The sequence below is a fragment of the Sarcophilus harrisii genome, chromosome 4 (assembly GCF_902635505.1).
Source record: "Sarcophilus harrisii chromosome 4, mSarHar1.11, whole genome shotgun sequence".
In the NCBI taxonomy this organism is placed as follows: Eukaryota; Metazoa; Chordata; class Mammalia; order Dasyuromorphia; family Dasyuridae; genus Sarcophilus; species Sarcophilus harrisii.
The window spans coordinates 423803956-423817788 of record NC_045429.1 but is presented as its reverse complement, the minus strand read 5'-3'; the positions used below and the strand labels follow the sequence as shown (position 1 = coordinate 423817788).

The window sequence follows — 13833 nt, the reverse complement described above, 5'->3', positions numbered from 1 at the left end:
CTACTTAATTGAAGGACTGTTAACATAACAAAGAATATATTAATTCTATGTCTTTAACATATTCCATAGAGCAAAAGAGCTGGAGTTATAACCAAGTGTAATTTACCCCAGCAAAGTTAAATATAATCCTGAATGGAAAAAAAAAATAAAAATTTGACAAACTAAAAGACTTTCAGGATTTTGTGACAACTTAAGGGAAAATTTGACATGTGACAACCAGGGAAAATTTAAAGTAAACATTAATGATTAATTATAAGAGGCTCAATAAAGTCAAATTATTTACTTCTTATATGTGAAAATATTAGTTGTACTTTTATGATAATCAGCATTATTTTGATAGTTTTAAAGAAAGGTTTGGGCTGAGCTGTGAGTGTGATGGAGTTATTTTCTAAAAATATAAAACTGTATAAAAAGAAGTAATTATCTCATGAATGAGGCATATAAGGAAAATTTGATACAGAAGAAACTAGTGGGTAGAAGGTAGGTAATGCTAGAACCTTACTATTATCAGGAATGGGTTAAAGAGGAAAAATATATTATATATATGTGTGTGTGTCTGTGTGTGTGTGTGTGTGTGTCTATACATATATGTGTATCTATATATCTCTATCTAGAAGGATATAAAAGTCTTCTAAATTCAGAAAGAAACAAGAGGACAAACAGGTAGAACAGGGGAAGAAGATAAGAGAGGAATTTTTGAGGAATGGGTTGGATGAGGAATAGGAGGATAAAGAAGTAGAAGTAAAAAGAGGAGTGAGGAGGGATAGGCTAACTAGTAGGATTGTGAGGAAAAATAGAAAGGGGGAAAACACAAGTAATTGTAGCTTAGAATGTGAATGGGATGAATAAAACTACAAAGCAGAAATGGATAGTGGATTAAAAATTTGAATTAAACAATATGTTGCTTTCAGGAAACATAGAAATGAGAGATACACAAATATAAAATAAAAGTCAGAGATAGAATTTATTATATAAAAAGCAGGGATACTAGTGATCTCAGACAAAGTTAAAGTTAAAATAAATTTAATCAAAAATGAAAAATAGAGAAACTATACTATGTGTCAGCAACATTATTCAATATTGTTTTTAGGCAATTTGAAATAACTAGATAGTATAAAATACCTGTATACCTGCCAAAACAGACACAGGCATTATATGAGCATAAGCATAAGCCACTTTTTACAAAATAAACTCAGATCTAAATGACTGAAGTAATACTTATTGTTCATGGGTAGGTAAAATTAATATAATTTTTAAATGACAATTTTACCTAATTAATCTATTAATTCAAAGTCATCATGATTAAATTACTAAGAAATTATTTAACTGAGTTAAAGAAAATAACCACAAAGTTAATTTAGAACAACAAAAAGTTATGAACTTCAAAGAAACCAGGGCAAAAAGATGTAAAGTAGATTTAGCAGTATCATACCTTAAGCTATATTATGAGGTGAGAGCATTATTGAATTGTAGAAAGATAATTTTAATTATTTTAAATGAAAATTTTCTTGTGTAAATATAACCTATGTAGCCAAGAATAGAAGGAATACAGGAAAAAAAGTGTATGTGTGTGTGTGTGTGTGGGGGGGAAATTTCATAAACAGTCTCTCAGTTAGGATGTGATTAGGATGGAATATTACTGTATTGTGCTAGAAATGATAAACTGGTTGATTTAGAAAAACATGGAAAGACTTGGATTTATGCTATCCATCTTCAGAGAAACAGGTAATAGGAGGAAATAAGGATAGGCCACGCTTACATATATATGTTTGAGTGCATCTGTGTGTATAAACATATATATGTATATATGTTTATAAATATCTATGTCTGTCTATTTGTCTGTTTATCTATCTCCATGTTTAATTGTAGCCTTCTTTTGGTTGGGGGGAAGAAGAGAGTAAAATAAAGTAAAAAGTGCACAGCAGAGAACAAAAGAAAACAAAGGAAGCAAAGAAAATCTGGGTAGCTTTGAAAACAATGTAATATTTGTTATATGTTTTCTTGAATTAGATATTTATTGATTTATATTGAATCTTCCCTTATATTCTGCTGTGTATATGACATTTTTTTCTTTTCTCATTTTCTATTTAATTTTAAAATTTACTCCCCAAACTTATGATAACCCTTTGAGTTATCTCATTTGTTGTGCAAGTGTTAACCCAATTTTTCTTTTCTGCATAGAGACTCTATGGACTATAACATCATTGTAACAAATTTTATGCTATTTCCCCTACATGTTAAAATCCCGTTTTTTCTCTCTTTTCAATCTTTTTACAATTTTACATACTTCAACACACTTTAGGATCCAGAAACATACTCCCTTTCCTATCTCCTTGACTTTTCAATGACTACTTCATGCTTTCATCTCCACCTCCTGGCTTCCCTGGCTTCCTTCAAGATTCACTTAAAATTCTATCTTCCACTTGGCTCTAGAGGGGTGTTAGATTCTTAGGCAGAAATGGATATTTAGAGATTAAGATATCTGATGGGATTAAAAAAAATAATAGTCTTTTATTTTCAAAACATGTACAAAGATAATTTTCAACATTCACCCTTGCAAAACCTTGTGTTCCAAATCCTCCCACCCCTTCCCCACCCCTTCCCATAGAGTGCAAGTAATCCAATATATGTTAAACACGTACAATTCTTCTATACATACTTCTACATTTATTGATTACTGAGATGTTATAAAATCTATGGAAATGCTGTAGAAGTAGAAGATAACATGGGGAACTTCGGTTTGGAACATCGGTTTGCAACATCTCAGTTCTGTCCACTTCCCTAAAAGGATATTGCATTGCAATAACCAATTTTGTAAGCAAATGCCAATTCCCATGTCTTTGTGATAGAGAGAACCATCTGCATCCAGAAAGAGGAATATAGGGACTGAATATAGATAAGATTACAGCAGGACTTGGGACTCTCACTTTGGCTTCCACAAATCACAGAGAACATTGAGGCTGGGGGTAAGGCTAGGTATCCAGACCTAAGGGAGACCCTTTGAATGTACATCACCTCAAGGAGGGAAAAGGTTCTGGACCACATTACCCCACAGCTGGCTGGAGTCCAGAATCCCTATCCCAAAGTCCTAGAACACATGGCCAATTGAAAGGGCCAGATCAAAACATTAGAAGGAGGGGAAAGGAGAGAAGAGGAAGAAGGATAAAGGATGGCTAGGATGTTAGGATGGGGATGGAAAAGCAGAAGGTACCTTCCTCCTTCTCCTCTTCCTCCTTTCTTCCTCCTTTCCCTCCTCTTCCTCTTCCCTCTTCCTTTCTCCTCCTTCCCCCAAAATGGCTGAGACCCCAAACCATTGGCTATTGGCAATTGGGAAGTACACCTGGGTGGGCCTGGAGACGGGCTATCTGGTTCAGTGCTGGAAGGAGGCCCCATCCTTCCTGGGTCATCTTTGTCCCTGCTAGGTCAAGGCAATTCTGCCCAGAGGTGTCCAAAGAGGGACCAAGAAGCTGGCCATTGGTCAGAGGTCGAGCAGCAGCAGCAGCAGGAAGGAACAAGGAGAAGAGAATGATCTGGAGAGAAATGTAAGCTCAGAAACTCATTTGAAGGGAGAACAGGTTGGTAGTAGAAGCAGAGGTACTGTTGGGGTTTGAAAGGAATCCCTAAAATGTTGGGCTTCCAACCTTTGAAGTGTCTCAAAAGAATTTACAGGTGATAAATGTGGAAATATGTATAGAAGAACTGCACATGTTTAACATATATGCTTACTGTCTAGGGGAAGGGGATGAGAGAAAGGATGAAGAAAACTTGAAATACAGGGTTTTGTAAGAGAATGTTGAAAGCTATCTTTGCATGCTTTTTGAAAATTAAAAGCTATTATTAAAAAATAAAAAAATAAAAAAGTTAAAGCACTATGGATTTTTTTTAATGGAAAGAGAATTTGCAGGATCAGACCCATCTCCAATTATAAAGTCAGCTAAAGTGGCTAAATTTGAAAAGAAATTAGCAAGGAGCAAAGAAGCCGGTAAATTTATAGGGAAAAGTGAGAGAAACCAGATGTTTCATGTCATGATAGGCTAATTTTTTGACTTTGAGATAGAGCTGAGGAGTGGTCAGTTTACTTGGTTGGCAGGCACCCTAACCATAGTTAGGTAGAGCTCTAGAAGTGTGTTTTTGGCACTAAAATATCACTAGGTCAAGTGGAGAACTCTTGGCAGAGCTCTAGAAGTGTGTTTTTGGCCCTAAAATATCACTAGGTCAAGTGGAGAACATCCAATTTTGCACTACTTACCTTTAGGCACCTCATTATTGATGCTCACTAGTTTCAGAAGCCCCTTTAACATTGACCAGCAAGCTGGTATCAGCCAGCTAGCAATCTTTTGGACTCTATCCTGGTTATATAAGGTAAATTAAGTCAAATTCCCATAGCCTTAGGGAAGAAATAGAACATCCCTAACTACTTCATTCTCAAGGCTAGGTAACCTTGGGGTTTTTACTATATCATTCCTAAAGTCTGCACTACATCAGTACCTTAAACAGAAACCACAGACCACGTGAGAAACTGGCACTCCTGGAATGGGAACCATCCAATTAGGGTGGACCTAGGTCCACTTGACTATGGGGCTTAGCAAGATCTCTTGGCCACCTTGTAAATGAAGATAAAAGAAAAAAAACTCTTCTCAAGTGAGCTACAATATGTTATTCTATAAATAGTTTCTCTGCTTCTTGCGAGAAAAAGTCTTTTGTTATCATAAACATAGAAAGAGAGAGAGAAAGAAAAGCAAATAGCTTGTTAGATAACTTCATTTCCTTTTACAGATTCATTATTATCTTTAATTTTGGTAAATTGATTTTTAAAAAAATATCAGCTCGGCTAAAAGTTTGTTAATTTTATCGGACTTCTCAAAGAATCAGTTCTCAGCTTTTTTGGTCATTTTTATAGCATTTTATTTTCCATTTTATCCCTTTTTTTCTCTGTGACTTCTTTTGTATTTAGTTTGAGTTTGTTGATGCCCTAGGTGGTATATATATATATATATATATGTATATATATATATATATATATACATATATATATGTATGTATGTATATACATATATGTTGACATGCTCCATTTATTAATTCTATCCTTTTAAAGTTTCTTGATGTATTTTTAGTGCATCCTAAAACTTAATCTTATATTGTATAATTATTATTGTTCTCTTTAACACAATTGTTAATTGTTTCTATGATTTGTGCTTTGTTTTATTTGTTTAGGATATCATATTAAATCTGTGTTTAGTTTTTGTTCTCCCTATTAAGTATCACTTTTTATTGCATTATGGTCTAAAAGGATGTGCTTGATATTTCTGCTTTTTAATGGTTATTTATAATTTTTCTGTGTCCGTTGTCTACTTTTGCAAAGATACCAAGAAATATTGAGAATATCTATTTTTTCAAGCCATTCTCCAATTGATAAATGGTCAAAGGATATGAACAGATAATTCTCAGATGAAGAAATTGAAACTATTTCTAACCTTATGAAAAGATGCTCCAAGTCATTATTAATTAGAGAAATGCAAATTAAGACAACTCTACCACTACACACCTGTCAGATTGGCTAGAATGACAGGGAAAGATAATGCGGAATGTTGGAGGGGATGTGGGAAAACAGGGGCACTAATACATTGTTGGTGGAATTGTGAATACATCCAACCATTCTAGAGAGCAATTTGGAACTATGCTCAAAAAGTTATCAAACTGTGCATACCCTTTGATCCAGCAGTGTTACTACTGGGCTTATATCCCAAAGAGATCATGAAGAAGGGAAAGGGACCTGTATGTGCACGAATGTTTGTGGCAGCCCTTTTTGTAGTGGCTAGAAACTGGAAACTGAGTGGATGCCCATCAGTTGGAGAATGGCTGAATAAATTGTGGTATATGAATATTATGGAATATTATTGTTCTGTTAGAAATGACCAACAGGATGATTTCAGAAAGGCCTGGAGAGACTTACATGAACTGATGCTGAGTGAAACGAGCAGGGCCAAGAGATCATTATATACTTCAACAACAATACTATATGATGACCAGTTCTGATGGACCAGGCCATCCTCAGCAATGAGATCAACCAAATCATTTCCAATGGAGCAGTAATGAACTGAACCAGCTACGCCCAGAGAAAGAACTCTGGGAGATGACTAAAAACCATTACATTGAATTCCCAATCCCTATATTTTTGCCTACCTGCATTTTTGATTTCCCTCACAAGCTAATTGTACAATATTTCAGAGTCTGATTCTATTTGTACAGCAAAATAATGGTTTGGTCATGAATACTTATTGTGTATCTAATTTATATTTTAATATATTTAACATCTACTGGTCATCCTGCCATCTGGGGGAGGGGGTGGGGGGTAAGAGGTGAAAAATTGGAACAAGAGGTTTGGCAATTGTCAATGCTATAAAGTTACCCATACATATAACCTGTAAATAAAAGGCTATTAAAAACAAACAAAAAAAAACAGATTTATATTAATTCTAACAAAAAAAGAGAATATTTATTTTTTTTAGTCTTCCATTCAAAAAGTGTCATTCATCTTTCTTCTTTTAAAAATTTTAACTTATTACATTTTGAATTTAGAGCTGTCTTCCTCCCTTGTTTTCAGCCCTGCAGTCTGTAAAGCCATCATTTGACACACACACACACACATATATACATATATATATATATATGTAGTAACACAATATATACTTTCATATATTCATTCTTTTTCTTGAGGTGGATAGCATCTTCCTTTATGTTGATATGAACATTCATATAACTCAGAATAGCTTAGTCATTCACAGTTATTCTTTGAAAAAGTATTGCTATTTTAAAATACAACAGTCTCTTGGTTTTGTTTTACTCTTTATTATTTTATCAGTCATTCAATGTTTTTCCAAAAATCAGTTTATCATTTTTTTACAGTACAGTAGTATTTCATCATGATCTTATGCTAAAATTTATTTAGCCATTTAGCAAATGATGGACCTTCTGTGAATTTCAACTTAATATATAAGTTCTTTTCTCCCCTCCCCCCCAGTCACCTTAGGAAACAGATCTAATAGTGGTATTATAGGATCAAAGGGTATACACAGTTTTATAATTCTTTGGGCATAATTCCAGAATGCTTTGCAAAATGGAGAGCAATATACCAACAGTATTTTTCACAGTTTATTCACACCCCTTCCAATATTTGTCATTTTCCATTTCATTTTAGCTAATCTGTTATGTTTGAAATAATATCTCAAAGTTGTTTAAATTTGCATTTCTCTAATCAATAGTGATTTAGAGCATTTTTTCGTATAGTTTTCACTTCTTCTTTCAAAAACTGCCTGTTCATAATCTTTGACCATTTATTGGGGAATGACTCATATTCTTATAAATTTGACAATGTTCTCCACATATTTGATATGAGGCCTTTATCTGAGAAACTATCTATAAATTTTTTCTACTTTTCTGCTTTCTTTCTAAATCTTGGTTACCATTTTAATTTAATGTAATGAAAATTAATCATTTTACATCTCACAAAGCTCTCCATTGTTTATCCATAAATTGTTCTATCCATAAATCAGATAGGCAATATGTTCCATGGGCAGTTAAGTGGCAAAGTGAATAGAGTCCTGGCCTTGGAATTGGGAAGATTCATCTTTGTGAGTTCGAATTTTCACCAACTGTGTGACCTTAGGCAAGTCACTGTTTGCTTCAGTTCCCTCATCTGTAAAAATGAGCTGGAGAAAGAAATGATAGATCACTCCAGTATTTGCCAAGAAAATCCTTAAATGTGGTCTCAAAGAGTCAGGCATAACTGAAATGACTGAACAGCAAAAAATTTATTTTATATTCTTTAAAATTTATTTATGATATCTCTTTTTATCTCTAAGCTATGTATACATTTTGACCTTGTATTTTAAGGTATTGATCTATATCTTGTTTCTGCCAGATTGCTTTCCAGGTTTCCCATCAAGTCTAACCAAATAGTAAATTCTTATTTCAAAAGCTTAAATTTTTACATTTATCAAATATAAAATTACTATAATCAGCATTAATCTTTCAAATTTATCAGTTTTACATTTTCCTTTTAATTTCTTTTTCTGCTAGATTTTTCTTGCTCTGTGAGACATATTCATCTTCTGTAACTATTAAATTACTTTTTTATTTGTTTTCTATTCTGTTCACTTTTATGGCATCATACCATTTTGCCATCTACCATTTTGTGCAAAACAATGATGGGTTACAATAGTTTCATCAGGAGCATATTAAATTTTGTTCTAGTCTTCCATTTTCATTCGGTGAATGGCTTTATTTTTTAGGTGTGTTATTTATATGCAACAAATTGCTGGCTCTTATTTCTTATCCATTCTCCTATTCCTTTCTTTTTATTGGATTTTAAAGTCCAGGTACATTTGTGATTATAACTGTTGTATTTATATCTCCTTCTATTTATTTATTTTGTCTTGATTTTTATATCCTTTCATATTAATATTTGCCCTGAGATTAATTTTGCTTATAGCAATTTGGTCCTTATCAATTTTCATAAACTTTTCCTCTCACTCCTGATTACCATCTCCTCAAAGTTCCTTGAATTTACTTAAATTGTTCTTAGTCTATAACGTCCCATATCTTTGACCTTGAAACCTTGCCTTCCCATTCATCAGAACCCAGCCAACATTTTAACTTAAGTGATATTCTTGGTGGTGCTTTGTTCTAAGAAGTTTTCATTATTATATCCTCTTCAATATTCCTATCCTTTTCTGAATTGTATTATGTCAAATATGGGACATGAATATACACAAGGGCAAGGCTTAAGTGAGCTTAAGGATACAAGGTTTAATGGATACAAAACACTTTGTGAATTTTAAAGTGCTCGCACTAGGTCTCTGCCCATTTATGTGTATGTGTGTATGTGTGTGTGTGCGTGTGTGCTTATATACTAGTAAAGGCTATCATTATTTTTATTAGCCTATTATTATTATCATTATTATTGCCAGGGTTATGTCTGGTGATGATTTTATTCTTTGAGCCTTCTTCTATTGGAATCCCCCTGAGCTCAAGCAATGTTTAAAGGAGTTTGCCAGTAAATAGTCACAATTGGATTCTCCAGGGGGGAAAATGTGTGTACACACACTTTAAAGTTTAATCTTGCTTGTTTTAACTTTTGACAGCAATAGAAATGTATAAAGCAATTAGATATTGCTTGTGATTCAAACAGTGCTTCTTGTCACCAAACACACTTTACTACAGTATAAATTTCATAAATGATTGCTGTTTTTTCTTGTAGTTTTATGTTTAATTCATTGTTATTCAGTCATTGCAGTTGTGATTGACTCTTCATGACCCATTTGGGGTTGTTCTAGCAAAGATACTGGAGCAGGTTGCAATTTTCTTCTCTAGTTCATTTGACAGATGAGGAAACTGAGGCAAACAAGGTTAAGTGCCTTTCCCAAGGTTACATAAATAGAAATTAAGTGTCTAAGACCATATTTGAACACTGAGCCACCTAGCTGCACATGAATGCATTAAGAAACATCAACTGCATAGCAACTAATTTTCAAACAATTCATTGTTTGATAATAATGGTTGAGGGAGGTTCTGATTCAGAAAATTTTCATTCTTAGCTCTTAGCTCAAAAAAATCATAATTTTTTCCCTTCTGTTTTTGTTTTGTCATGATGGGTATGGACTAGTTATTTAGTCATTCAATTACCTACTCCAGATCATCTTATCTGCCTGCTGTATGCATATCTACTGATTTCCCACCTCAATCTCTTTTCTCCTCTTCCTGGCTATCACTTGCCCATAAATGTTGTCTTCCCTTGTAACAATGTCAACTTCTTGAGTGCAGGAACTGTTTCTCTTTTATATTTGTTCCCAGGACTAAGTAAAATATGGGACACATAGTAAATCCTTGCTAAATGCTTTTTCATTCTTCTATTCCTTCTTTCTGTCTTTTCTTCTTTTGTTCCTTCCCTCCTTTCTTCCTTTCCACTTTTTCTGCCTCATTTAATTTGTCCAATCATGTTTACCTGGGACCTATTGCTGGCTTCTCCTATTTAGATCTTTTACATTGTTACGAGTCTTGATCTATCACGGGTGCCAGTATATGGTTGATGGAGAGATCTTAGTTGGATAGATGACGTATTGTCAGCCAAGTGGTAGGAAGGCGATCGTATGACTTATTTTCTTGCAAATATACTAGGATAAAAATCATCTGAAAGTGTCAGGTAAGAAGTCAAAAGCTTGCAAGCATATTAACAACTTATGTTAATTTCACAGATGAAAGAGGACAGAAATGGTACTTATTAGAAGACATCAATATAAACATTGTAGAAATATAACAGAGTAAAATGTGTAATGTTTTAAACATATAATCCCCCCAAATGTAAATATTACAGGACAATGTGTTAGGCATCTATAAGCCCCCAATTAGTAAGAATTTTCCCCCTCAACCTGTACTTTTAAAAATTGCATTTATCTTGTGTTTTCTGTGTTATAATTATTTAGCCCATTCCACTTTTAGAAAGTTCAAATTATCAAAAGGCTCCTCTACTTTCCTCCCAGTACATCAATATTTCTATATACCAGGAACTAAGCTAGGGGCTGGAAATATCAAGACAGGCAAAGCAAAACAAATCAAAACCCTTGCTCTCAAGAAGCTTCTAATTGAAGCCCATAGTCATATACTGTTGCATTACCTTTTAGGTTTGAATTCTTTAAAAGCTTTTCTATTTTTCCCACCAATTCCTACCTATTTTTCCCAATCAATTGATAAAGGAAGAGTCTATATAGTTATATAGTCTAGGTGTTCTTAACCTTTTTATGTGACATGGACTGCTTTGGCAAAGCTCATAGATCCTCTTCTTTCTCCAATTTTATTATATGTGCTGCTGAAGTAAGTATCCCATTTCTTTCTCAATAAACATTTGATTAAGTACTTAGAATGTGCCCTCTGCTAGGTGCTGAGAATATAAAGAAAGTTTTATCAAGGATACAAAGAAGGACATTATCTGCTCTCAGGAACCTTCTAATCTAATGAGGGATGCAACATGAAAACAACTATTCAGTAAGAAGCTATAAAACAGGATAATTTGCTAATAAAAAAAATAACAGGAAAAGCACTAGAGTTAAGGAAAATTGGGAAATGATTCTGGCAGAATGTTAGATTTAAGGTGACCCATGAAAAGATGTAGGGAAACCAGGGAGTGGAAACAAAGTGGGAAAGGATTCCAGGTATGAGATATTTATGACAAATGAAAATTTCTCATGTTCCAAGATAGTCTTTCTCAAGGAACAATAATAAATTCCATGTCACTGGATCACAGAGTAAATAATATAGTATAAGAAGTCTATTTTAATAATCTAACTTTGAAAACTACAGGGGAGCAGAAGCAGATTATAAAGGGCTTTGAATAACAGAGCAATATGTGATCCTTAAGATGATATAGAGCCACTAAAGCAGGGGTCCTCAAACTTTTTAAATAGGGGGCCAGTTCACTGTCTCTCAGACTGTTGGAGGGCCAGACTATAGTAAAAACAAAAACTTTGTTTTGTGGGCCTTTAAATAAAGAAACTTCACAGCCCTGGGTGTGGGGGAAAAACGTCCTCAGCTGCCGCATCTGGCCCACGGGCCATAGTATATTGAACAGCAGGATGAAATGGTCAGGACTTGGACTTTAGGAAGATCACTTGACATTTGAGTGAAGGTTAAACTGGAGTAGGGAGAGACCAATCAGCAGACTATGTCCAGACAAAAAACTGTAATGGTCTGGTGTCAATATGGTGGCAGTGTCAGAGGAGAAAATGAACATATAGAAAAGGTGTTATGATGAGAACATCTCCAGATTTGGCAACAGAGTATAGGGAGTAAGGGTGAGGAGTCATAGATAACATGCTATGATCCCTGGTAATGAGGAAGATGGGGGGTACCCTCAATAGTAAAGAGAAATTAGGGAGAAGAGAGGATAGAAGACTTATATAGCTAGTTCAGCTTTAGACAAGTTGAGTTTAAGATGTCTACGAGACATCCAGTTCATGATGTCCTACAAGTATTTGGAGATATGAGACTGGAGGTCAGCAGAGAGGTGTAGTATGAGAAAAATAGATTTGAGCATTATCAGCAGAGAGAGAATAATTGAATTCATGGAAGCTGATGAAATCACTAAGTGAAATAGTGTAAAGAGGAAAGGGAACAGGATCCAGACCCTGTGGTTCTATGGGGCACCCCATGTATGAGCTAAATAACTATCCAGGTAAGGAGATTGAGAAAGAATGATTACATAGACGGGAGAAATACTAAGAGAGCATAGTATTGGGAAAAGATAGTGTCAGAAAAGCTGGAAAGAAGTCTTAAGAAGAGGGTAATCAACAGTGGCAAGGGCTGCAGATGAAGGCTGAGAAAAGACCATTAGATTCAGCAATTAGGGGATAATGGATAGCTGTGGAGAGAGCAGTTTCAGGTGAATGATGAGATCACAAAGCAGATTCTAGAGAATTTAGAGAGAGTGAAAGGAAATAAAATGGCTTCTAAAGTAGTTTAGCAACAAAGGAGGAAACATGAGATATAGCTATTGGGTGATAAAGGGTTTTTTTGCAGATGAGCAGAGATGGGGAATAAAGGCAAGCAAAGAAGCAACCACTAGATAGTTAAAGTTTAAAGGTAAAAATGAGAGAATGGAGAGAATAGAATGGACAGTGTGATAGGGGAGAATAGTGTTTTTGGAGGCATAAGATACAATGATTACAGAAGAAATCAATTCTACTGAAAATGTAATTAACAAATAAATATTTTTAAATAAAATTCATGAATCCCACCTTAATATCTGATTTAAACACTGGAATCACTGGGTAAAATATGCCTTTCACATAGTTTCCGCAAGGCAAATTTAACTTCTTTGTTTCTTAGGCTGTAGATGATAGGATTTAACATGGGGGTAACAATACAGAAGAGCACAGAGACCAAGATGTCCACATCCAGGGAGTAACCTGAGCTGGGCTGATCATAATTGATATTGGCAGTTCCATAGTATATGACCACCACAGTGAGGTGAGAGGCACAGGTGGAGAAGGCTTTTTGACGCCCTTGAGCAGAGTGGATTTTCAAAATGGCAGAGATAATGAGGATATAGGAGACAGCAGTGAAGAGGCAGGGGCTCAGACCAATGGTGGCACTGGCCACATAGATAGCCACCTCATTGATTGAAGTGTCTGAGCAGGAGAGCTTCAGGAGTAGGGGGATATCACAGAGAAAATGGTTGATCTGGTTGGGACCACACAAAGTGAGAGTTGCTGTCAGCCCTGTGTGGGTCAGAGAGTTCACTAACCCACACAACCAGGACCCAGTTGCTAAGTAGCCACAGACCCTCTTGCTCATGAGAACCGGGTAGCGTAATGGATGGCAAATGGCTACAAACCTGTCATAAGCCATAGCAGCCAACAAGACACACTCAGAGCCTGCAAAAGCAACAAGGAAGAAGAGTTGAGACAGACAACCTTCATAGGTAATGGTCTTCTTCTCTCGGAAAAAATTCACCAGCATGATGGGGACAGTAGTGGAGGTGTAGCAGATGTCCAGGAAGGACAAGTTGCTGAGGAAATAGTACATAGGGGTATGAAGAACAGGATTGATTCTGATTGCTGTTAATATGAGAAAGTTACCCAGAAGAGTTACCAGATACACAACTAAAAATATCAGGAAGAACAATCCTTGCAATTCTGGGTGGTTGGAAAACCCCAGGAAGATGAATTCAGTGACAACTGTTTGGTTTCCCCTTTCTTTAATGTCCTGCAGAGCTGAAATGAAAATAGAAAATATCACTGTTTTTAGGAAAGAATTAACCTCTTCCTCTATCTCATCCAT

General features: G+C 35.0%; 1 protein-coding gene across 1 annotated transcript; it reads right to left on the bottom strand.

The window, feature by feature from the left end:
* Positions 1-12801: 12801 nt before the first annotated feature.
* Positions 12802-13833, bottom strand: LOC100922831 (olfactory receptor 5V1-like). The gene has a single exon (XM_031968716.1). It carries the CDS (start codon positions 13831-13833, stop codon positions 12802-12804), a length of 1032 nt encoding a protein of 343 aa, XP_031824576.1.